Source organism: Canis lupus, chromosome 5 (genome assembly GCF_011100685.1).
Source record: "Canis lupus familiaris isolate Mischka breed German Shepherd chromosome 5, alternate assembly UU_Cfam_GSD_1.0, whole genome shotgun sequence".
NCBI classification, from domain to species: domain Eukaryota; kingdom Metazoa; phylum Chordata; class Mammalia; order Carnivora; family Canidae; genus Canis; species Canis lupus.
The window spans coordinates 19568692-19594463 of NC_049226.1; the positions used below are offsets into that span (position 1 = coordinate 19568692).

The following is a 25772-nucleotide window of genomic DNA, read 5'->3' on the forward strand; positions in this document are numbered from 1 at the left end:
ATATTAGTGTATATATATATATACATATTTATATTCATATTCATATATATATTTAAGATTTTGCTTATTTATTCATGAGAGACACAGAGAGAGAGGCAGAGACACAGGCAGAGGGAGAAGCAGGCTCCCTGTGGGGAGCCCAATGTGGGACTTGATTCCAGGACCCCAGGATCATGACCTGAGCCAAAGGTAGGTGCTCAATCACTGAGCCACCAGGTGTCCCTGCATATATGTTTAAAAGCCTGTTTGTTTAGGATTTATACCACCCAGAGACACAAAATACCCTCAGTTCTTGTTATCCAGGAGTCCTCGGCACTAACTGAAGCCCTGAAACACTGCCAAATTCTGCAACCTCCTGGACTGGTGAAGATGAAACCATCCAAGTGTACTTGGAGTTTAGCATTTGTGATTTATATTCTAGTTCTTTGAAAATGGGTCTTCAACTTTGTTTTTTTTTTTTTTAATTTTATTTATTTATGATAGTCACAGAGAGAGAGAGAGAGGCAGAGACACAGGCAGAGGGAGAAGCAGGCTCCATGCACCGGGAGCCTGACGTGGGATTCGATCCCGGGTCTCCAGGATTGCGCCCTGGGCCAAAGGCAGGCGCCAAACCGCTGCGCCACCCAGGGATCCCGGGTCTTCAACTTTGATTGAGCAACTTTGATTATTGATTGATTGATTATTTTTTATTTATTTATTTTGGCGGGGGGCAACTTTTAAATAGAACAGGCAGGCAGTTAACCAAAACAGCCAGTTTGCCAACTACTCTGAACAAACAGGGTTGTTGAGGTTATTATTATTATTATTACTACTACTACTACTACTGGAAGTGGTTTTACATTTGTTTTTTTTTTAATTTTTTTTTCCATTTGGTTTTATTACAATGATGATTATTTATGGGTGGAAGTGGGAGGATTTAAGTAACAAGCTTTTTTTTTTTTTCTTAAAGCAGGGAACAAAAACATTTTTTTGCAAAGTCTGCATGGCTGTCTCCAGAAATGAGCATGAGAGGGAAGTGATGAGGGAGAGAGGCCTTGGGGGCTGCTGAGCATACTCCCCTTCTGTTCCAAGTCTGGCAGGAGAAATGAAGGAGGAGGACCAAGGAGCAGGAAGCTGAAGTCTTTAGTCAGAGAGACAGGAGGAAGAGCAAGTGTGCAATAAATTCAGTGAGGCAGAAGGAATCAAGATGGGAAGCATTCATCATAATGTTCACAGAATCCCGTAGACGGCATGGTAATAATCAAGGTAATGTGCACTTTGTAGTTATTTTACAAAAGGGACTCATGATCAGTATCATCAGTCTTTGCTGGATGGTCAGAATTTACAGGGGCAACTGTGCTTAATTGCTGAGGGGCCGTGTGCAACCTGAGTCTGTATAAGCCAAAGACTGTGTTTTCACATTTAATTCTAAAACCACTCCTTTGAGGAAGATTATTATTATTATTATTTTAAGATTTTATTTATTTATTCATGAGAGAGACAGAGACATAGAGGGTGAAGCAGGCTCCCTGCGGGGAGCCCAATTCAGGACTTGATCCCAGGACCCTAGGATCACGTCCTGAGCCCTGAGCCGAGGGCAGATGGTCAACCACTGAGCCACCCAGATGCCCCAAAGAAGATACTATTGTCCCTGTTTTACAGATGAGGAATCAAGGCACAGAGAGGTTACGTGTCTTGCCTGAGGGCACACAGCTGGTAATAGGAAGTCAGGGTCCCAGCCCAGGTTTGTTTGAGTTCAGAGCTGGTGCTCTTTTTATTGTTCTTATGAAAAGTCCTCACCCAGGCATCTTTCTGCCTCTCATATGTCTTCAGATGTATTAGTTGGCAAGAGGTGCTATAACAGAATGCCAGAAACTGGGTGGCTTAAACAGCAGAAATGTCTTATTTCAGTTCTGAAGGCTAGAAATCCAAACTCAAGGTGTTGGCAGGACTGTGAGGGCAGGATCTGTTCCAGTCATCTCTCTGGCTTGTAGATGGCCATCTTCTGCCTTTGTCTCTTTGTACATCTTCCCTTGATGTGTCTCTATCCAAATCTCCCCTAATTTTCAGGATACCCGTCATATTGGATTAGGGCCCATCTTAATGGCCTTTTTAAAACTTGATTGCCTGTATAAAGTCTCTCTCTCTAAATAAGGTCACATTCAACAGAGGTATTTGAATGGGGGGGGGGCAACCCACAATTTACCCCAATTCATGCCCGAGACACATCTACATGTCACACACCCTGGCAGCTGTGCTTCACACACTTTGTTTACAGTAACAGGACGTTTCCTCTTGCCCATCGTTATCTTTGTCTGTTTTATTTAATCTGTTAACTCATAGCCATGAACATAGTCACCTTTTAACTGGGCCTGCTCACTGGAGTGAGTTTCAGGTCAATAAAGCATTCAGTGGGCTCTAATTTAATTAGTCAAGTTACTGTGACAGCTGCTTTGTAACCCCAGTTCACAGGCTGGCAGAGGACAGAGGCGAGACTGACAGAGCTCACTGCTGATTCCCGGCATCTTTATGCAGCCCCGGGCCCCAGGAACTTTGCTCCTGTTCTGGCAGGAAAAAGAGAGGAGAGCTGAAGGGGCATTTGGGGTTCTCCACCCAGGATGTATCTTTTATTTTATTTTTTATTCTTATTTTTATTTTTTTTAAGATTTTATTTATTCATGAGAGACACACAGAGAGAGGCAGAGACATAGGCAGAGGGAAAAGTAGGCTCCATGCAGGGAGCCTGATGTGGGACTTGATCCCAGGACTCCAGGATCACGCACTGGCCAAAATCAGGTGCTCAACCGCTGAGCTACCCAGGCATCCCTTATTTTATTTTTAAAAGATTTTATTTATTCATGAAAGACAAAGAGAGTGAGGCAGAGACACAGGCAGAAGGAGAAGCAGGCTCCATGCAGGGAGCCTGAAGTGGGACTCAATTCCAGGACCCCAGGATCACTACCAGAGCCGAAGGCAGGTACTCAACCACCGAACCACACTGGTGCCCCTGGATGTATCTTTTAAAATTAAATGGGAACCAGAAAAAAAAAGCAAGACCCTGCAGTTTCATTCCCCTCTTTCCTCACCTTACCACACATCAAATCAGTTCTCCCATAATGTAAAGAAAGGGTTTCTGAAAATCTCCTTCCCTGCAGAACCTTCCTGGGCTGATGATGCTGGATTTGTCGACCACTTCCACCCTTCCCTCCCACCTTCCCATCCAAGCTGATATGGTTCCCCAAACCTCTCCCTGTCTCCCCCACCTCAACCCAGTCTTAGGCTTGCCTCTCCCTTCAAGGGGTCCTCATCTTGTCAGTCTCTCACTGGCCTTCCCAGATCTGTGGGGGGCGGGGCAGCCCTGGAGACGGGGTGGAAGGGGCTGTGGGGGGCGGCTCTGGAAGCAGGATCAGAACACATGATTTTCTTCCTGCTCCAGTCACTTGGCCCAGCAGCATGAACGTGGGCAAACCACTGAGCTCCTCTGCCCTCTGAGTGTGGTCACTTGCCAAATGCAGATAGAAGTCCTTGACTTTCCAGGATGGTCACCAAGACAGAATAAACGTCAAAGGAGCTGCCCCTACACAAGCCCACGTGAAAAAGAAGAAAACTCTCATTTTGCGTATGTTGGATTGGTAAATCCAACAGAAATCTGGGCATATTTCTGAGGTCATGACTGGTCTCTGTGTTCTGCACGTGGAGCGCTGAGCTGGACCAGATGCCAAGAAGGCAGAGAACTGAGTGTGGTGCCCCCAACTGCATGATGCACAGTCAGGCCTGAATGGGCTTCAGATGATGGATGACAGCCAGTCTTAGGAGAAGAAAGGAAAGACCAGTGGGTAACAATGTGGATTTCCAAGAAGGTGGCACTTGGAGAGAGGGACCTATTTTCTTTAAGTCACAAAGGTTTACAGTCCTATCGGTCATTAAACATTGACTTAAAGTGTCAGATGGCTATTGCTGAACTACAGCAGACATTGCAGTTATTTTTAATGAACCCTACGACTGATATTTTTTGTTACTCCTTTTTGTCTTAATTAAAGCAGGATGAATAATGTCCTTTTGTCCAGTGGTGACACCACCAACTCACCATGTGGGAAAATCTTCTCATAGTCCAGACCCGGCTGTGTATTCTACAAGCCTAAATCCTTAGGTAGAAATGTGAATGGTTCCCAAAGTATAAATGGCTTTCAACGAAATTAAAAAAAAAAAAAAAAAAAGTGGTTGCTTAACAAAATGAGCAATTTGGGAGGCAGGTGTACTTTTATTTATAGCATGTGAATTACAAACTTCGTATTTTATCTCTGAACTTGAGAAATCAGCCAGAAACGATGGACAGATCTTTGTAGGCTTAGAAATCATTTCCTAGAATACAACTTGGGTAATATTTTGTCTGAATATTTGAACAACGGAGGCCTTGTTTGCTATCCTCTGGGGAATGCATGCTCCTGCGTGGGGGAGGAGAGAGCTGCTTTTTCTGTCCTTCTCACTTTTTATGGCTGCCACAGTGGCTGATGCAGGGACAGTACAGTGCAGAGGAGATGATGGGCTGTTTCCTGGGTAAAGTACTAGGAATAACTCCATCTCTGCAGGCATACCTTGTTTATTTGTTTGTTTTTAAAGATTGTATTTATTTATTCATGAGAGACACACACAGAGAGGCCGAGACAGGCAGAGGGAGAAGCAAGCTCCCTGTGGGGAGCCTGATGTGGGACTCGATCCCAGGACCCTAGGATTATGCCCTGAGCCAAAGACAGACGCTCAACCGCTGAGCCACCTGGGTGCCCTGACATACTTTATCGCACTTCACTTTATTGTAATTTGCAGATACTGTATTTTTTTGTTTAATTAAAGGTTTGTGGCAACCCCACATCAAACAAATCTATGACACCATTTTTCCAACAACATTTGCTCACTTAGAGTTTTAGTGTTACATTTTGGTAATTCTTGCAATACTTCAAATTTTTTCATTATTATTTTATTTGTTAGGGTCATCTGTGATCAGTGATTATAGCTTGCTGAAAGCTCAGCTGATAGCATTTTTAAAGCAATATGTTTTTAACTAAGGTATGTGCATTGTTTTTTAGACATAATGCTATCATTGCACACTTAATGAACTACAGTATAGTGTGAGCATATCTTTTATATGCACTGGGAAACCAAAAAACTCATTTGACTCATTTTATTGTGATATTTGCTTTATTGCTGTGGCCTAGACCTGAACCAGCAATATCTCCAAGGTATGCCTGTACAAAAAGAAGCACTAATTCTGGATTTGGGGAATTAGGCGAGAAGTTTGGTGATGGGCTGGCTGTTGAGCTGTATCTTGAGCAGTTTTCTCCTTATGAAAACTGAGTGAAGGACATTCTAGGCTGAGAGCACAGGCTAAGCGAAGAGTTGAAGTGGGGGTGGCGGTCTACTTGAGGAATATTCTAGGACTTTGACTATACTTGGAATATAAGGTACAGAAGGAGAAAGGATGCAATGCAACATGAGGCCAAAAAGATTAGTTTGAGATTAGATCATGATGTGCATTGAATAATTAGACTAAAGAATTTGTATTTGACCCTGAGAGGAATGAGGTGTCAGTGAAGGTTTATATAAGGAGCAGAGTGGCCTGGTTTGACCTTTGCTTAGGGAGGAACCCACATGGAAGATGGGTTGTGTGGGGTTGAGAAGAAAGGCAGGGAGATTGTTTGGAAAGCAAGAGATCACAGGAGTCTGAACTCAGGTGGAGTGGGTGGGGTGTGGTGAGTAGAACTTTCTTGACTGAAAGGATGGTGGAAGAAAGGTAATAAAACAGACTGGCAACTGCACACGTTGATTGATTGCTTCAACAAACCTCTACTGAGCACCTAACACGTGCCTGACACTGTGTGCAGCAGAAAAGACAAAGATGAAGATAGAGTGTCCCTGATTTTGAGGGCTTAGCACCAATTAGCCCTCAGCCATGTCCCACATGCATGTGATTCATGAGCTACTAGTGCAAGGGCTATTGGGGGAGGTAGAGGGACATTCAACTTGGTCTTAAAGGATGGTGGAAATCTGATTATGTGCCTGGGCTGCTTTTTAAAAATGGTAGTCATGGGGTGCCTGGAGTCTCAGTCAGTTACACATCTGCCTTGGGCTCAGGTCATGATCCCAGGGTCCTAGGATGGAGCCCCTTGTTGGGCTCCCTGCTCAGTGGGGAGCCTGCTTCTCCCTCTATCCTTCCCTACTCCTCTGCCCATGCTCTCTCTCAAACAAATAAATAAAATCTTTAAAAATGATCATCATGGTTCTGGGAATAATGACCGACCTTTACCTTAGCTCTAAAGTCTCTGCCTAATCTGGTCTACCCACTGCTCCTGCTTCTGCACACATCATCTCTTTTACGCTCTCGGCTTCCTCTTCTTTTAGTCCCTTGGTATCAGCAGACACTCTCATGCCAAGGGAAATTTGCCTGTTATCTTTGCCTGGAGCAGTCTCCCCCCCTCCCAGATCCCATCTGAATCATCTCTTCCTTGGAGACATCCTTCCCGAGTCTTCAGACTCAATCACGTCTCTGTTACATGCTTCCATTAGTACCTTGTAACTCTCTCTCATACCACTTTTTCAGAGCTATAAGTACCTTTTGTGGTCCTTTGATTCATGTGTGTCTCCTCCCATGAAATAGTAAGCTCTTTAGGGCAGGAATTGTGTCTGGTTTTGCTCAGTATTGCTATCTTCAGTATATGCACAGTGCCTTACACATAGTACATTCTCAATGAATGCATTTTGGCTGATTGATGGACTACAATAATTAATTAGTTAAAGGAGGAAGGGCATTTCAGGAATGGGGAAACAGCATGAACAAAGGTGCAATGGTTTATTCTAGGGATATTCTGGAAACAGCTAGTGACTGGCTTATGGGAGGGAGGTTAAAGGGGAGGAAAAACAATGAGACTAGAAAAGTATGTTAGGTAAACTTGGGAAAAACCCTCTGCCATGATAAGGATACCCTGGGTGCAAGTTAGATGTACCCTTTATACCCTGTTCTTCCTCCATCAGGGATTGCATTCTTATTGTTGGCTTGACAGTAAAAGCCTATAAGTTCCTCGAGGGCAAGGGCTATGCCTGACTTATTCATTGATCTACTTCCAGAATCTAGAAAAGTGCCTAGCACTTGATAGGAACCTGCAAAACACTTGTTGAATGAATGAATGAGCACATGAATCAATGCTTTTATCGTGGGAGCTATGGTGATCTATGAAGGTTTTTTAATATTTTTAGGTTTGCTCTAGAAAATGTAACTTTGGCAGCACAGTAGAAAAGAAGAGGCAGTCCATTTCACTTATTTTATCCTTCCATATTGATAGTTGAACATCTAGATTTGCTCAAAAGGAGTGAAGGGACACAGACTGATTAGAATGGAATAGACAAGAAGCAGGAGATCGTTTGGGCAGCTGTTGCAGTAATTCTGGGGAAGATGCTTGTGGATGCTTAGGGTGGTGGCTGTGGAGCTGGAAGAAGAAGAGGTAGATCTGTGAGATGTCCAATTTGAATGACTGGATGGAAGGCCAGGAATTGGGAGCAGGCAAAGGTGACCCCAAGATATTCAAGATTTCTATTTGCCAAGGAAGAGTCAAACTTCTTGCTAGTGGGGTATTGCTGGATAGAAGGGGGAGTGAGGGGAGAAGAGAAAGTAGGGGCCATCTCTAGCCTCTTCAGGACCCTTCTGAAGAGGCTGCCCTCCACACTCACTTAGGCATCCTCTATTTTAGATTTTGGTCAGAATAAGACAGAAGAGAGTACTCAGAAAGCAGTATGCTAATGATTAAGCAACTGATTACCATATGAGACCACATAGCTATTCTTTTCATTCTAAATACACTTTTATCTATTTCTTTGTATTCAAAGCAAGCAAAAATGGCAACAGACAGGGTTTCTTCACTGCCTATTAAGACACAGTAATGGTCTGGAATAAGTTAACTGGATCTCGCATTTTCCCAATTTTCACACGTTAAAGCTTCTCTTATATTAGACTTAGGAATCATTAATTTCTTCATTGAGAAAACCACTCTCCAGAGGGCTGGAGGGAACGAGATACATAGTAGGGCCTCATTAGGCTGTGGGATGGCATTAGAGAGTCTGGTGGCTTGAATTAACCCCAGTGGGAGGCAGTGGGACTTGTTTGAGGGGACCTGGGGATATTGTACATACAGATGGACTGTGCAGCAGATGGAGGCTAGATGAGAGTGAGAGATGTGTTCTTGGTAAAGATGAAGCTTTTAAAGAGAGGAATGGGATTGCACTGAAAGGATGTACAGAGCTGTTCAGAATCTTGATCCTGCATCTCATCCCACGCATGCTTTCACAACCTCCACAGAGAGCACCAAACTTCCTTTCTCTGGGAAAGAAAGAGAGAGTGATTATCAGAGCTATCTAAGCAAGTCTGAAATCTGTGGGGTAGGCAGTCAGGAAGAGAAGATTATGAGCAGGATGGAACTCCACAGGCACTGGCTAGAGCAGTAGTCCATAGGTGGAACTTCTCTCTGAGCCTGCCTGTTCTATGAACATATGACTTGTGGGGTGTGTATGTGTGATAGGAATGGGAGAAAATCCGGGCCAGATGTCAGGAGACCTGGTTTTGGATGGCCTCCAACCTCTTGCAGCATAAATGGTAGATTCTTTCAACAAACTTTCTGAGAATTCTGTATAAGTTGAACTCAGGTATTTCCATTTGGACAAAGGAGAAATACAACAGTGTGATCTGTCCAAAGGACAAGTGAGAAAGGCCCTTGTTGTTTTTGAGAATAGTGACTGAATTAGGAGAGAAAGCAAACTTTCAAGGTTCATGATTCATAGCTTATCTGTAGACATGATTCTGGGAGTCGAGTTGTCAGGGGGAAGAAAGGGGAGTTGGGTCAGGATACATATGAGTCACCATGGTAAAAATAGAGATCCCAGGACCTTCATGCAGAGGGGTCATGCTTCAGTTGGTTTCAGATAGTGCACCCCAGGGCACAAAATTTAAGGAGACATTACTCTTAGGATATTCAAGTACTGACACTCCATTTACTAGTGAGTGCCTTCTTAAAGTTTGTACTGTAGGCCTCTGCTACCTTACCTTAGAGGTGGGTATCCTCTTCAAACCAAGGAAACAGCCAGGGTACTTAGCTCACCTGGGAAGGAAGGAGTAGAGAGAGAAAGAGAAGAGAGCCTTCTTAGGTAGCAAATCAGAGAAGGATGGCTAAAAAAAGGCCAGTCCTAGCTTAATCTAAAACACATTTTTTTTTTTAATGACTAACAAAATTATGGTTGTAAAATTAGGATGTACATCTTAATGATTTGATATTTATATGCATTGTAAAAGGGTTCCTCTCATCTAGTTCATTATCATATCTGTATCCCACATATTTATTTACTTACTTTTTAGTGAGAACATTTAAGTTGTATAGTCTTAGCAAATTTTAATTATATATTGCACTGTTACAGACTATAGTCACTGTGTTAAAACTTATATGAATTATAAGGTGAATAAGGTGCTCAGACCTGATAGTGGATACCATGGATGCAAGTTTCATTCACTTTCAGAACAAGGCGTTTGGGAGCCTGTCCTTCAGATGGAAGTCTTAAAAGTTGGAGTGCAAGATGTGGGCTTCAAATGCTTAGGGAGAACTTGAAAATTCTAAGTTCCCTCCTGATTATATGTTGCTGTGCCATGAGTAGAGTTTATGGCAAGAGTGTCTCAAACTTCCCTGCCAGTTATGATGTGGATATTTCCTTGTTAGCCCTATTGTAAGAGTCACTTAGCTAGTCACTCTTTCAGAGAGAATTGCCCTCCGTGTAGCCATAGATTTGGTGTGTCTTGAAAGAAGTGAATTCAGGAGCCTTGTATTCAGTATCTTGAACCAGAACCTTTTACTGATTCCATTTTCTCCCCCTGTATATGGGCCATACTTTCTTATTTTTTGTGTGTGCCTCACAATTTCTTGTTGAAAACTGGGTTTTAAATAATATAATAGGGATCCCTGGGTGGCGCAGCAGTTTGGCGCCTGCCTTTGGCCTGGGGCGTGATCCTGGAGACCCGGGATCGAATCCCACATCGGGCTCCCTGCATGGAGCCTGCTTCTCCCTCTGCCTGTGTCTCTGCCTCTCTGTCTCTCTCTGTGTGACTATCATGAATAAATAAATAAAATCTTTAAAATAAATAAATAAATAAATAAATAAATAAATAATATAATACATCAACTCTGGAAATCAGATTCTCCCCATTCCCTAGTGTTTATTGTTTAGCTGTTTGTTTAGTTACTTTTCTGAATGAATTCTGTAATGCCTGTATTCTTTGTCATGTGTGGCCACTGATGGCTCTTCTCAGTTAGCTTAGTGGTCAGCTAAAGATTGGACAGAGGTTTGCCTTTGATGCCTAGAACCAAGAAGTCTCTCACTCTTTGCAGAAGGACTCTATGGGCATGTTGGGGGCATGCCTTCAACACTCAGCCAGAAAGCTTACAACTCTGCCTTAGCCTTCACTTCCTTCTTTTTCAGAATATCAAGATTAGCCAGAGATGAGAGCCTAGGACCTTTCCGAAGTCTTTCCTAAATATGTACACAGCCCTGAGTATGTGCCATTCCTGTGCATGAGCCTGCTTTCTAGATTCTCTGGAATATTTCAGAGCCTTTCAAAGCCTCTGTGGACACCTTTTCCCCTGGTTTTAAAGGTTTTTTGATTAGCTTATTGTTTGCCCCAACCGTTATCCATTGTCTTAGGCAGCCATAAAATTCAACAACTGTCTTTGATTGTCTTCAACAAATCTTAGGGAAAAAGCTGTTCATACTGGGTAAGCTCAAAGTCCAGTCAAAGTAAGATGGTCTCCATAAAGGGATCTTCCAGACAGTTCAAATAATGCCAACTCTCTGGAAATGAGACTTTGAAGGAACTTCCATCCTGTTCTACCTGTGGTGCCAGGCTGCTGGTTTTCCTTTTATTTTTTTATTTAAGATTTTATTTATTTATTCATGAGAGACACAGAGAGAGAAAGGCAGAGACACAGGCAGAGGGAGAAGCAGACTACATGCAGGGAGCCCAACGTGGGACTCAATCCTGGGTCTCCAGGATCATGCCCTGGGCTGAAGGCAGTGCTAAACCACTGAGTTACTGGGGTTGCCCTTAGTTTTCCATGTGACTATGGGATGTTAGTTTCTAAGACTACTTCAGAGCTGGAGAGAGGGTGATGGAATACAACAAATTAAAATGCCACAAAGCTCACTGTTCTTACCAAGATTTCCACATTGCTGTAAGCCTTTGGTTAATTTCCAGACTTTTAAAAAGTTGATTCTGATAATTATTTTGTCAGTTTTCTCCTTGCTTTTATGGAGAAGAGAATTTTCAGAGGTCTTTGGCATTTTCACTGATATCACCTGTAGTGTATTTGAAATGCCCTTCTATATGATTGCCTTCTCATTTCTCAAAACACTGCTCAAATGCCTCCTCTACTATGAAGTTTTTTTCCATGTCCTCTGGGCAAAGGAGTCAGCTATTTTTTTATCTTCCTATACCTCTGTGTTCATTCCTCTGTTATTTCACTTTTCACTAATAACAGTTATTTATATCTGCTCCCATGTCTTCTCTCAGCTTACAGTTTCCTCGCTTGTGACTTATTCATTCGCCATGCCCAAACTCGTTCTGGACACAAGGTAAGCATGCATATTTGTAAGCTGAGGGGTCTTTGTTTTAAGAGATCTCAGAGCCTAACCAGGGGTTTCTCTCAGCGCCAGCGACCAGTTCTCTCCTGCTTCTATGATTCATAGCTGACCTCTGTCTCTTCATTGTCTTAGAAGTGTGGGAGCTCTGTGTGATTACCATAAGCTCAGAATTGACTGACTGTGTGAGGGAAATAGACAGCAAAAATAAAACCTGTGTGGATGGGGTTCAGTGGTAATAGTAATGATAGCAGACAAGATTTACTGAGTAGATACTATGCTAGATGCCAGACTGGGAGCTTTATATTCAATTATCTCATTCATTTCCATCCAACGTCAATCCTATGAGGTAAGTACTATTATCCTCATTGTATAGGTGAGGCTAAGGAAGGGAAGAAGCAGAATGGGACTTAGATGAAGGCCTGACTTCTAAAGCCTATATTCTTAACTGGTCCAGCTGAGGGATCTCTGAATAGCATTGAAGGAGGGGAACCACACAAGCCTTTTTCATCCTTGTTCTGACGACTCCCTGAAGAGATGTGGTTCCCAGGTGTGTTTGGCCTACCCTGGGCTCAGCTGGGCCACTTGTGCTTTGAAGCAAGATGGCGCTGAGGGTTCCCGTAGTAACTGCCCCCAGGAAAGCTGGGTGGAGAGGCCCCATCTCCCCAGCATGGGGGTGACAGGTGTAGCCCTGAGGACAGAAATGGCAGAGATTCCTCATTATCATCCCGATTCCAACATGATGACAACCCCAAACTGCTGGGAAAGCCAACCCACACAGAGATGAGATGTGATCCAGAGGGCTCAGAAACATTTCCAAAAATCCTCTACCCGTCCCTCCGATACAGTCCTGTCAGCAGGAAGGGGGAATTGTGCTAGCATGCATGGGGCACACTGTTTGGCACAAGGGACCTGGTTGCTAAGCAACAGTAGCTGGCTTCCCCTCCTCCCTGTAACCTTTCTCTCTGTTTCTAAGCTTCTAGTTAGCAAATGGGAGGGGCTGAGGCTGCCCAGCCCAGCCCGTGGCCCCCTCTCCTGCAACAAGGGTCTATTCATGGTTTCTGAGCAGATTGATTGTCTCTCTGGCACGTGTGTGTGTGTGTGTGTGTGTGTGTGTGTGTGTGTGTGTGTGTAGAGGGGAGGATACAGGGAGGGGCCCATATGTGAACTAGGGAAACCTCACCCTCCAACCAAGCTGGCTGGGCTATTTAATCAGTGCTGATCCAAGAACAGGAGCAGAACTCTGGCTAGCAGACCCTGAGGGCTTACCTCGGTGCCACTGACCCAGATGGTAAGGCCGTGCATGCATCTGGGGCATCCCTGACCTGGCCTCTTTCTCTCTCTTTCTCTCTCCCTGCCCCCACCCTGGGGACTTTAGGCAAGTGGAAAGAGCCTCCTCTGGCAGCTCTGGTGCAAGGGCTAGATCCTGGAGGGGGCCCTGTGTGGCCAACTTTCTCTTTATTTCTCCAGGGACAGACTTTTCTTTTCTCTTATCTCCTGTAGGCCTATCCAAGTGTTTTGCACATAGACAGTGCTTCGCAAATCATAATTACATTGAACTGCTATTCAAAAAGAGGACCAGGAGATCCTGCAGCATTATTGACCATTGTTCCAGGCTACTGCATAAGCTCAAACATGTGGGTTTTGAGGTAGAGCAATTCCTGGGGTGAGGCTAGTTAGTCCAGAAGCTGAACTGAAAGCCAAGCTCCCTTGATACTGAGACAGGAGGAAATCCTGGGCATGCCCTAGAATTCTTTCTAGACCAAGCATTGCCACTTTGCTCAGAAGGATGTCGGTTCAAGAGAAACTGGGGAACCCTGGGTGGCGCAGCGGTTTGGCGCCTGCCTTTGGCCCAGGGCGTGATCCTGGAGACCCGGGATCGAATCCCACGTCGGGCTCCCAGTGCATGGAGCCTGCTTCTCCCTCTGCCTGTGTCTCTGCCTCTCTCTCTCTCTCTGTGACTATCATAAAAAAAAAAAAAAAAAAAAAGAGAAACTGTATTCTAAGAGAAGAAACCCAAATCCCAAATGCCGTTGCCACTTCTCTGCTTTCTTATGGGTGCTTGAGTCACTCTCCCCCACTTGTGTTTCTTCAGTTTCATTGCTTGTACCCCTGAGGCTCATCTTTAGACACAAGGAGTATCTATGGTAAGGGGCAAGCCAAGACTGCATGTTTCCTGTGGAGAAGCAAGCCCTTTTGTTGGGGGGAGGTCCAGCCCTACAGATCCTGGGCTGTAGCTGGTGTAGGTGATGGGAGGTAGGAGTGGGGTCTTGCTTCATATGAAAGTTGGGGCTGCTGCCCTACTTGTGAGCTGTACTGGCAAGGGTGTTCACAGTCCCAATAGAGGAGTTCCCAGGGTGATTTAGAAGTGACTGACCTGGATGAGTCTTCAAAGTCCTTTTCTTCTCCCAGCCAGAGGGGCAGGAGCATGAAGTTCAATTGAACAGGATTGAGGAATGTGACAAGAACATTCCATGTGACACATGGAAATCCCATGTAAGCCAACATTGTCTTGGAGTCAGTGTTTCAGGTTTTTATGATCACTGGGTATAACTGTAGGTGTTGACAGGGTAAGTTGTGGTCTTCAGGGGAGATGGGAGTCATTTTAACTTTTTTTTTAGAGAGAGAGAGAAAGTATATGCACACACATGGGTGGGTGGAGGTGGGGACAGGGGTCGAGGGAGAGAGAAAGGATCTTAAGAGAAAGAGTCTGATGTGGGGCTCAGTCTCATGACCCTGAGATCATGACCTGAGACAAAATCAAGAGTTGGATGCTTAACTGAAAGAGCCACCCAGGTGCCCCTGGAGTTATTTTAACTTTTAAGAGGTTTTATCTATTTTACTGTGTCCTAAGTCCCTCAAAGAAAGGATCCATAGCTTTTACATATTTCTTATTAATATTATTGTTATACTTAGCATTTGCATTGTACTTTGTAATTTATAAAACCCTTTTGATCATATAATCTTTTGTGGTCTCCCCACCTGCCTGCCTTCCTTCTTTTCATTCAGTGGACACACTGAATTCCCACTTTGTGGTGGGCCCTGAGCTAGGCTCTGGGAGCCTAGTCCAGTGGGGAAGGACAGAGAGAAAGAGAAGTAAATGAGCACAATATAGGGACCCAACAGGTACCTTCTAGATTGAAGAAAGCTTCTTGGAGAAGTGACATCTAAGCTGGTCTTAAAGGGTCGTGGGAGTCAGCCCCGTGGGTAAAAGGCCAGTGCAAAGTCTCTAGCGTGAGAACTCGTGAAGGCCCTGAGGACTGGCATGTGTATTAGTATGATCTTGGGTTCCATGCTGGCAGGTGGCGATGGAGAGGCAAGGAAGGGTGAGATCACAGAGGATTTTGTGGGCCAGGCCACAGGACTTTGGATTTTTCATAAAAAGTATGAAGATTCACTGGGTACTTTAAGGATGGGATTAGCTTGCTTATGTTTGGATTATAGGAGGATTGCTCTGACTTGGAAAGTGAATGGAGATAAGATACTAGAGGAGGGAGGTTGCTTGTTGGGTAGTAGTGGTTATCACTCTTATTTTAGAAATGAGAAGATTGAAGTTTGGAGAGCTGTTAAGTGCACATAGATCTAGCTTTGAACTGCTGGTCTGATATTTCTTCCAAGATCTTATTTTCCATTACTCTTCCCTTCATGGCACATGAACGTCAGGCAAACATATAACGTACTCTGCTTTATGCTTTCCCACCCATATGCTTTTGCCTCTTCAACTGCCTGGAATACCCAAAGCTCATGTATGTCCAGTCCAGCCCATTTCACCTATGAGGGACTGTTTCAGGCTGCTTTTTCTAGGAAGCCTTTTTTGATTTCCTGATGAGAAGTAAGCTCTCTTTCTTTCTTCTCCCCTTGGTGTGGAGATCCTGCTGAGTGACCAATGGTTATTTCCATAGAGCCTGATGCCAGATGGCCAAGCTGACATGGAGGCTCAGTATGCAGAAGAGACCCCAGGACCTGGGATCATCAAAGCAAAGCCAGGAGACCCACTGCAGAGGCCGGAGGCCCGGCAGCAACCCTGTAGGCCAGACTGGGCTATAGGGGAATGACAGGGTGGGGACAGTGAATGGGTAATCTTCTTACATTCCCCTAATCTTCCTACATTTGGGACAGCTCCAAGTCACTGATGGTGAGAGGCTGCCTCACTGTTTATCCCAGACCTGCTTGTGTTCTGTTCCCAGCTTGGGGATTGACTGGGCTCGGTGGGCTTCAGGAGTGATGGGGCAGGCGGTGATGGGCAGGTGCAGTGGGGCAAACTGGCCCCATGGTAGTGCCTCAGGGCAGAGGGGGGCTGGCAGGCAGGGGTGGGACACAGACTCCTCTAGCCTCTCCCACAGGCTCTCCGCTGGGGTGCTGGTGCTCAGGGCGGCGCTGCTATGTGGGGCTGGGGGCCCTGGCACTGCTGGCTGGTGCGAGTGTCGGCGTGTGGCTTCTTGGTCAGTGCTGGGACCCATCAGTGCTCTGGGAAGGGCTGAGGAACTGGGTCTGGGGGATGCCTGTTGGAAGATACAATCCGATATAAGAGGCAGACAGGACAAGAGCATCTTTCTCACCTACTCTGAACTGACAGCAGGGGAGAAGGGATGGAGAGGCTGCAGGAGGGATTTAGGCTTAGTGTAAAGAATGCTTTAGTCCTACAGTGGGAAGTGGAAGGTACTTGAATGGATAACCCAGGGAAGCCCAAGCCAGACTTTCTCTAGAAATCTTTCCCAGTCAGAGAGAGAGAGAGAGAGCAAGAGGGAGAGAGTGAGCTATGCCCCTCCTCAGTGTGGTAGGTGGGGACCCGTCTAAGGCTGGGTGGCTCATGAGGAGTCCCCAGGCAGCTGCTTTTGTCTCCCTCTGTTACAGGGGTTCTGTTCTGTCCCTTGGCCCTTGCATGTGGGAGTCCCTCCCTTCTCCTAGTCTCTTCTCTGTAACCCTCTTCCTACCCTTGTCCTTTGAAGTGCTGTATCTGTGGCCAGCAGCCTCTCAGCCTACTCCCGGGACCTTGCAGGATGAGGAGATGCCTTTGGGTTGCTCTGAGGCCAGCGGTCAGGAAGCCCTGCTCCCCTTGCTCCCCAGAACAGGTAGGCCACAGCCCCAAGCCTGCAGACTGCCCCCCAACCCCAGCCCCAAACCCCTTCACAGCTCTGGGATCCTCACTTCCAGCCAGGGGCAAGAGTATCAGAATGAAGGCCATGACATCACTGCCAGCATCTGTGGCTTTTCTTCTGGGGGAAGGGAGTGATGTGGTCCAGCCTTGAAAAGTCCATCTCTGATGTGGAGTTTTCAGCACTACCTGAGGAATGGGGCAGGGCCAGGACCCCAGGCCAGGAACCCAGGTGGGGAGTAGGGATGGCAACTTGTCATTTGGGGCAGAGTGAGCCAGCAGGATGGGAAGGGGGAACAGGTGCATGTGGGGAGCAAGCGTGTAGGCAGCAGGGGCCTCACCTACTGCACATTGCCCACCCCCCTACCTTCCTTTCATGTTGTTCTCTCCCCACCAAACATGAGCCACCGAGGATCAGAAGATCATCTTCCCAGACAGGGGCTGGAATCAGTTATAGAAGTTAGAATAAGCGTGGAGTCTGCCTTTCGCTAGCTGTGTGACTTTGGGCACACTGCTTCTTGGGACCTCCGTTTCCTTCCTGTAAAATGGAGACAGGACTATTTACTACTTAAAGTTGTAAGAATAATACAAGCTAATGTGGAAAGGAGCCTCGCACAGAACCTGGAGAAAGCATATGCTCAGTGGTAACCATCATTGGTATTACCGCAAGATTTGATACCAGAGGACCCGGACCGAAGTCCCGGATCCATCACGTGCAGATCTGTGATCTGGGGCAGGTCTCTTAACTCTCCATGCCTTAGTTTTCCCTCTGCAGAATGGGAAGACGGTCACACTCACCCCACAGGGTTGCTGTGACAATGAGCGACAGAGCAGTTTAAAAGCACTTGGTGAAAACACAAAACTGGAATGCAGCACAAATAGGGGTTATTTTGTTCTTAGAACCAGCCTGATGCCATGGGGGACAGGGAGCCTGACATTGGGTGACCTAGAAGCTTTGTCTTGAGGCCTCTTCAGTCTCAGATGGCCAGGTCCAGCTCCCCCTGCCCACCCTGCCCCTCCATCCTGCGGCAGGCAGGATGTGACTTTCATGCTGCGCCTTCAGTATCTTTCAGGATAAACACGGAGGACTTGCTGGAAGTGCAGGTGAGGGCACGGCCAGACTGGCTCCTGGTCTGCTACGAGGGCTGGAGCTCCGCCCTGGGTTTGAGGATCTGTCAGAACCTCGGGCATCTCAGGTAAGTGGGGCCAGGGCTCCCACTTGGGGTCGGGGAGGGCGGAGGGCTGGTGGGGAGGTGGGGAAGGAGAGTTGGAGACCTCTACCTGCCTGTCCCCATCAAAGTGATCAGGAAGTGGCAAGAGGTCATTCTGGCCATCTCCTGGCCTCTGGGCACGATCGTGCCCCAGCTTGTCTCTTCTTTGAACATCCCTGCTTTGTAACAAATAGAAATCCCAGAAGACGTCATTGTCAAAGTCTTGTTCAGTGACTGTACTGCTGCATGGATTGTATCTCATGCACATCTTGATCATGACTCTAGCATCTCCCGTGCTGCAGTGTAAACCAGTTTCTTCCTGTTCTGTTCCTCTCTTCTGCCAAGACTCACTCACCACAAGGGAGTGAACCTGTCTGACATCAAGCTCAACAGCTCCCAGGGGTTTGCGTGGCTCTCTCCCAGATTGGAAGGCCTCCTGGAGGAGGTGTGGCAGCCCAGGTAGGGCTTCTGAGGAGGTTGAGTGAGGTCCCTTACTCCCTGGCGGACGGTTCAGCAAAAATCTTCCTGTCATGGGAGCCTGGTGGTGAGGACACTGGCTGTGTGAAGTAGGACATAGAGGACCATTTCCCAGTCAGAAATCACAAACTCTGTTCACATGAGTAGGGACGGACTCTTCCAGGAGAGCCAGAGCACTGTGGGTTTGGGCCACTAGAAGGATCAAGGCATTGGGCTGCTGGAGCCAGAGATGAGTAGGAGAGGGAAGAGGGCTTTGGTCCAGCAGGGATTAGGATTTGCTAGGAAGGAGGAGGAAGAGGAGGGCAAGGATGTGTCAGCCAGGCAAAGGGCTGGAGATAGAGAACAGAGTAAGCCCAGGGAGGGCATGGGGCGAAGCATGCTATTCTTCATTCCTCCTTTATCCATCCCCTGAACACATGTTTATTCAGGGGCCCTCAGTGAGCACAGCTAGATTTCCTATCTACAAATACTCAATTTGTCACCTAGGGCCCTGCCCAAGACAGCCCTCAAGGGCCACAAGCTCCTGCTGGTGCCCTGGGCTGATGGAGCAGAGTAGCACTGCCGACCTGGAGACCTGTTGTGGGGAGGGGACTAGGGGTGTGGATGGGGCAGGAAGCAGATGGGGGGCTGCCCCAGAGGCCTCTTCTGGCTCCATCTGGCAGCTACCCATGGCCTCCATGCCCTCAGGGGGGCCTTGCCCAACCTCCTGCTGCCACCTCTGTTTTGTAGGGACAGCTGTGCTTCTGGCCTAATCGTTTCCCTCAGATGCTCTGGTGAGTCACATCTTGGGTCCAGGAAGGTGGCGGTGGGAGGAAGGAGTCTCCCCACTGTCCTAAGCATGGAGAGCCCCACAGACAGGCTCAACTGGGTCTGGGGTGGAGCTCCTTGGCCACCTGCCCCTCTGCCTGCAGGTCCCCTTCTTACAGACACAGGTCTGCCCCAACAGAGCCCCGTCCAAGCTTCTGTCCTGTCCCCCACCAGCCACTGATCTGGGCAGATTTCCTGGCTTCACTTCCTGGCACTACCTGCTGTGACTTTGGAAGCTCCCGCCCCCTTTCATCTGGAGGGCCCCAAAGGGATTACTATTGGCTGCTAACTGGTTAACACCTCCAAGAGACAAAGGAAGTTGGCAAACTCAGAGCCATGCGGGACAGTCTGGAGCTCCTGTCGTCTGACCCCCAGTCGTATATGCATCTCTTCACCTCTCCTCTTCCAGCCACCTGTCCATTTTGGCTCCTTCTGTGGGATAGGCTTTTTGTTAGGTGTTGGGGCTCCATGGACAATGCAGGCACGGTCACCCCTGATGGGGCAGACAGATGTGTCATGAGCACTTTTACCATCCCATCCCCCAAACTTAGGGGCAGGAGTGATAAATGAGAGCTGTTCACACTCCCGGAGTTAGGACCATGCTGACACCCACCTCCCTCCTCGCTCACCATCTCCTTCCTGCTTCTCCGTTTGCAGAGTGTGGGGCGAGGCCCCTGGCCTCCCGGATAGTCGGCGGGCAGGCCGTGGCTCCTGGGAGCTGGCCCTGGCAGGCCAGTGTGGCCCTGGGCTCCCGGCACACGTGCGGGGGCTCTGTGCTGGCCCCGCGCTGGGTGGTGACCGCTGCACACTGCATGCACAGGCAAGTCTCAGGGGCCGCTGGGGAGCAGAGGCCTTGGGGGCCCTTTTCTGTTTGGTGGTCGGTATGTCCTGTATAACGTCCACGTCGAATTGTCTGCTGCCCCATGCCCGTTCTGAGAGGCTCGGATTGTGAAGTTCTCCCCGTTCCATGCCAAGAACAGCTCTGCATGAATTGCATTAATACAAAGATTGGTTCTTTATATTTGCTCAGTTTTGAAGTTTTTCAAACGCTCTCACATTCACAGCACTCTGTGCTTCTTAATGTTTATCACAGCTGTAATTAAATCACCTTCCGTGTAATTATTTGTTTAATGCCTTTCTTCCCCTTTAGACTGGAAGCTCCATGGGAACAGAGACTCTCCATCTTGTTTACCACTGAGTCTCTTTGTTGATTTTTTCCCACTACCATGTCCCCATGGCCTAGAACAGTCCTGGAATATAATAAGTGCCTCATAAATACTGGTTGGAGCAGCGTAGGAATGAATGATGAGTGAACGATCTTTTTGGGCCTCTTTTGGCAGCAGGCAGGGCAGATAAAGCACTCCTCATTTTACAATGAGGAGACCGAGGCTGGGAGAGGAGGGGTGACTTCCCCATGATCATAGGTAGTAAGTGGAGAGACAGGACTCCTAGAAGTTTTCCTGCCTCACAGTTAGGCTATCACACAAGCCTCTTTGATGTTATAAAACATGGAGGATAGTTATTCAGGACAGAGGGTGGGAGTTGAGATCACCCACAGTATCTGACTTCTCTGGCAGTTCTAGACACTTATTAAGCACATGCTGCATGCCCAGTGTCTTGCCAGCTGCTGCAGGGACACTGGGAGTCACAGTCCCCGGGTTTTCGGAGCTCCCAGCTTGGTGATGGGGGCATCCGCTAATGGCTTCTCTGGCCAGCTTCCCCCACCTGCCACCTCACTTAGGCCAACCTCTTCTTGCCCCATCCTTCCCTGGGCTCAGCATGGCTCCTGTGTGCAGTTTTAGGCTATTCCGCTTGTCCAGCTGGCGGGTGCATGCCGGGCTGGTCAGCCACAGTGCCGTCAGGCCCCACCAGGGGGCTGTGGTGGAGAGGATCATCCCTCACCCTCTCTACAGCACCCAGAATCATGACTACGACATCGCTCTGCTGCGGCTCCGGACACCACTCAACTTCTCAGGTGAGGCGCTGGCCCTGGGGCGAGCAAGCTAGCAAACTGCCGGCTGTGGTGAGGGGGGCAGGCCTTGGGGAGGGCAGGGGGAGCAGGGAGGCTAGCTCATTTCTGAGGTTCCCTCCCAGGGGTATAAATCTTAACACATTCAGTTCATTTGGGGACCACAGTGAGCTTTGGCATCACCTGGACCTAGGCTTGCACCAGCTCTTGTGTGGCCCTTTACAGAGCTGGGCTGCAAGTGGGACCTGCCTCAAAGTCCCCAGCAGAGCTTCTTTGTCGCTCTACCAATAGGCTGCTCGGCCCCTGTCCCCAGGCGGGCCCCTGGTCCCAGCCACCGTGTGGCACATTACAGTTAATAGGCTTTATTTCCCCCTGGTCCTCATAACAGCCCTGCCAGGTAGATGAGGCAGGTATAAACAGAGAAGGGCAGTGACATTTAGCAAGGAAGGTGACTCTTTGTAAGATCACGCAGCCAACAGTTCCTGAGCCTGGTGTCCTGACTCCGGGTCTGGCTTCTCCACAGCCGCTGCCCTGGAAGAGCACCGCCTCCCCTTCCGCCGACACACCCGTGTGCATGCACCCTCACCAACAAACACACACGTGCACTCACACGTGTGCACACTCATGTGGTCATCACCCAAGTACACATGCGCACACTCTCTCACATGTACACACTCGTGCACATAGGCACACACTCGCGTGCATTCTATGCTCCTCCCTCCCACCACCGCCTATAGCCTCAGGCTTCCCAGATCAGGGTGCTTGCTGCCTGCCTTTCACAGATTCCACCACTGACCTGTACTCTCTGAGCTGTTGCTCAGCAGTTAATATTTCTTTTTTTTTTTTTTTTTTTAAGATTTTATTTATTTATCCATGAGACAGAGAGAGAGGCAGAGACACAGGCAGAGGGAGAAGCAGGCTCCATGCAAGGAGCCTGATGTAAGATGCAATCCCCGGTCTCCAGGATCACACCCTGGGCTGAAAGCAGACGCTCAACCATGGAGCCACCCAGGCATCCCAGCAGTTAATATTTCTAAATTGACTTAAGTACATTTGAAAGGGGAACTAGGTTACTACCTACCTAGGAGAACCCATCTTACTCGTAGCAAAGTAACAGCCGGAAAAATACAATGTGCAAAGTAGGGGCATTTGGGTGGCTCAGTGGTTGAGCATCTGCCTTTGACTCAGGGTGTGATCCCATGTGTCTCTCATGAATAATTAAATAAATCTAAAAACAAAACAAAACAAAACACAGTATGCAAACTAGATAGCGTTCCAGTCCCAGCGAGGTGCCCTGTGCAGACTCGCAGCGCCTGAGTCTGTGAGGCCGGCCCCCTCTGTGTTAGGTGGAGGTTGACAGGCCTTGGGCGAGCCACAGAGGGGCACTCGATGGAATCTTTCTCTTTGGTACAGTTTGAGGGACAGAAGGCATTGAGAAGGACATCCTTTCTCCCCATGTGAATTAGTGTTTATTGAATGGCACGTCTCTGTGCTATCAAGAACAACAAGTCTGGGCCCGACCTGTGGGACTTGCCACACGCTTTTGGAAACAATGCCCCAAGAGGGATCAGACACCCTAAGGAAAATCCAAAATGAATCCTCATTAGGAGAAGCTGGGCATGAGCACCCAGAAGGAATTCCCACTCTTTCTCAGTCCCCAGGTTGGGGGTGCAGTGTGTACCTTGCCCAGCCTAGAAGGTACCATGCACATGGCAGTTTATGCATTGTCCTCTGTGAATGGTGACCTCCCTGCCAACATGGTGCAGTGTGCAACCTGCCCCCCCTCCCCCCGGGCCCCGTGGGGGCCTGGTTGGTGGAGGCTGGAAGCCAGGGTGGTTTGAGAGGGAGTGAGGAGCACCCGCCAGCCCTGTTTCTTCCCCCAGGCTGAGGGTGAGGTGGTAGGGAAGGGAAGCTGAGCCTGAGTGCCTCTCCACAGACACAGTGGGTGCTGTGTGCCTGCCAGCTGAGAAGCAAGATTTTCCAAGGGGCTCTCATTGCTGGGTGTCTGGCTGGGGCCACACGGACCCCAGCCACAGTGAGTCAGCTCCCAGGGCCCCAGGGAACCTAGGGGTGGGAGGGTGGGGGGACATTCGCCCCCAGGTGAGGCACCTCCACTACCCACCTCCATTCCCCAGCCATTCGGCAGTACCAGCCCTCTTCATCTCTGGGGACCTCGTCTACCCTGCCTGGGTCTTTCTGGGAGAACATTCCTTGAGTTTCCCCTGAAGCCAGGTGTTTCACACAGCCACCCTCCATCCTGGGAGTGCTGTGGCCTCAGCATTTGGTGTGGGGGGGGTGCATGTGAGTTCCACCCCCTCTTCACTCTTGGTCTGACAGCCCCGTGCCTCCTTCCCAACTCCCACCTTGGGCTCCCTTCTTTGGGTCTTGTGTCTCCGGGGCCTCTAACCACCTTCCCTCTTGCCGTCATGTCTTCGTGGCCTTGCCCTGTGCTCCGTGGCCTGGCTCTGTGTTCCTCCATCTCCACGTCTACCTCCCGCAGCCCACAACTCAGATACGCTTCAGGACACCATGGTGCCTCTGCTCAACGCCCAGCTCTGCAACAGCTCTTGCATGTATAGCGGGGCGCTCACCCCCCGCATGCTGTGTGCCGGCTACATGGACGGGAGGGCTGATGCATGCCAGGTACGGCAGTGAGGGGGACCAAAGTGGAGGGCGGGAATTGGGGGGATCTGCTGTGGCTTGGCCCCTGCTCTGAGCAGCCTCTCTAGGAGGAGGGGTGCCTGGGCAAGTCAAACTGTGTGCTAAGGATTTAAGGGGGGGCTAGGCAAGTGGAGATCCCATGCTGGAAGCAGGAGGGGTTGGGAATGGAGGGTCTGCTCCCTCTACCAGGGAGGACTAATGGCCTGTTTCTGTGTGTCTCTATGGCCTCAGGGGGATAGCGGGGGACCCCTGGTGTGCCCAGATGGGGACACATGGCACCTGGTGGGGGTGGTCAGCTGGGGCCGTGGCTGTGCGGAGCCCAATCACCCGGGTGTCTACGCCAAGGTTGCTGAGTTCCTGGACTGGATCCATGACACGGCGAGGGTGAGTGTGGAGGTGGGGGTGAGGCAGGAGAGTTTGTAAAGGTCCCAACCCTTAGAAACTGTGACCTTCACCTCTTAGACCTGGGCTCTGCTCAGGGCTGGAGAATGTTCCCTAGAGTGGGAGAAGGAAGTGATGCTTATAACACCGAATCCATTGGATTTCTATCAATTGAAGTATTAACTGAGTAAGAGTAGACCTGGGTTCGTAGCCCAGATCTGCCATTTACTGTGATAGCTTTGGCAAATCCCTAACCCTGGCAAGCTTCAGGTTCCTGGTAATAGCACCACAGCTGCCTGGAATGCTCCTGCGATGAGTGAGTGAGGTAAGACCAGGAGCAGCTAGCTGCATGGTGCCACGCTGGTTAGCGAGTGGTTAGCAAGTGGTCCGCGTGGTTTTCGTGTGCGTGTTTTCTCCTGGTTTCTAAGGCGGTGATGAGTGCCCGTGCCCGCATTTCCTGTACTATGGAGAGAGCCAGGCATTTCACAGTTTGGGTTCAGCAAGGGATTAATTCTTGTGGGACACTGGGCAGGGCGCTCAGCTTCCTCTGTTTAGCGGGAGGGCTAAGATTGTGTGTTATTTATATATATACAGAACTTTACAAATACAGGGCGTGATGACAAAGAGCATCTTTTTGCAGGGTTGGGCACAGGCACTGTCAGTTGGTAATACAGTTTAGAACTTACGGGGGACATATGCACCCACTTTCTCATTCAAGCACATATTTTTAGCTGCATTTGATAGAAGTAGCAATCAAGGTTCCGAATGGTGAAGTGACTTATTAGACTTACTAGAATGAATGTTACTGGGCTGGGAGGTGATGGGGCTGTGCCGTAGGTCTGGCTCCTTCCACCGTCAGCCCAGGGCTCCCTCCCCTAGTCCTACTGCTCCTCCAGCCTTATGTTTCCTGGGTCTCCGGCAGGTTCACTAGATGGAGGAGAAGCAGCACCCTCAAATGCAGAAGGCACGGACCTCCTATCACACCAGACAGTCACCAGCTGCGGGCCAGTCCCTGGAGCTGGGCCTCATTTGGAGTCCCTGTTCCTCAACAGAGAGCCTCAGTAACAGGAGAGTGGGTGGGGCTGGGCTGGGCAGGTGGGGGAGCTGGGGGGTGTGGGAATGGAGTCGGAGAGGAAGAGGCTGCTGGCAGCAGCTGGGTGCCTGCCCTTCTGCCCTCTTCCCTCCCCAGCTCTTGTGCACATCTTTTGAGAGGATGCTCAGGGATGCCCTGGGACCACCTCTCTATGTGCTCTCAGGCAGGGGCAGGTGCCTCCCTAGAGGAGCCACTGGCCCTGTGGCTTCTGGGCAGATGGGGTCAAGGCAGGGCCGAGCCCATGGAGACAGGATCTTCCCCATTCAGTCCTCTCACCCACTGTCTCTTCTCACCTGGCTCTGGCTGGCCCTGCTGAGGTGGGGGGGGGGGGGCACTGCAAGAGCACTCTGGTTGGTGCTGGGTAAGGGTGTTGGCTTTAAAATGACAGTTCTGTGAACTGGTCTAAGGAGCACTGTTATTAAAGTGAAGTGATGTACA

General features: G+C 48.7%; 1 protein-coding gene across 6 annotated transcripts; it reads left to right on the forward strand.

Moving 5' to 3' along the window:
- Window positions 1–955: 955 nt before the first annotated feature.
- Window positions 956–25772, forward strand: TMPRSS5 (transmembrane serine protease 5). Of its 6 annotated transcripts, XM_038536130.1 has the most exons (14): window positions 956–1245; window positions 11573–11634; window positions 15543–15666; window positions 15984–16082; window positions 16590–16712; window positions 17799–17931; window positions 18292–18405; window positions 19153–19196; window positions 19888–20050; window positions 21027–21205; window positions 23136–23234; window positions 23700–23842; window positions 24092–24244; window positions 25164–25772. In XM_038536130.1, exons 1-14 carry the CDS (start codon window positions 1206–1208, stop codon window positions 25170–25172), a joined length of 1485 nt encoding a protein of 494 aa, XP_038392058.1. In that variant the 5' UTR covers window positions 956–1205; the 3' UTR covers window positions 25173–25772. The 6 variants fall into 6 exon arrangements, with proteins under 6 accessions (XP_038392058.1, XP_038392062.1, XP_038392061.1 ...); XM_038536134.1 differs by lacking the exon at window positions 24092–24244; XM_038536133.1 differs by lacking the exon at window positions 23136–23234.

What these genes read in the sequence shown, in the direction of transcription:
- TMPRSS5 (XM_038536130.1), top strand. Translation starts at nt 1,206, where the DNA reads ATGTTCACAGAATCCCGTAGACGGCATGGTAATAATCAAG. An exon ending in CCCCTTGCTCCCCAGAACAG is followed by an intron (nt 16,713 to 17,798) that starts GTAGGCCACAGC and finishes CTGCGCCTTCAG; the next exon opens with TATCTTTCAGGATAAACACG. An exon ending in GACACCACTCAACTTCTCAG is followed by an intron (nt 21,206 to 23,135) that starts GTGAGGCGCTGG and finishes GCCTCTCCACAG; the next exon opens with ACACAGTGGGTGCTGTGTGC.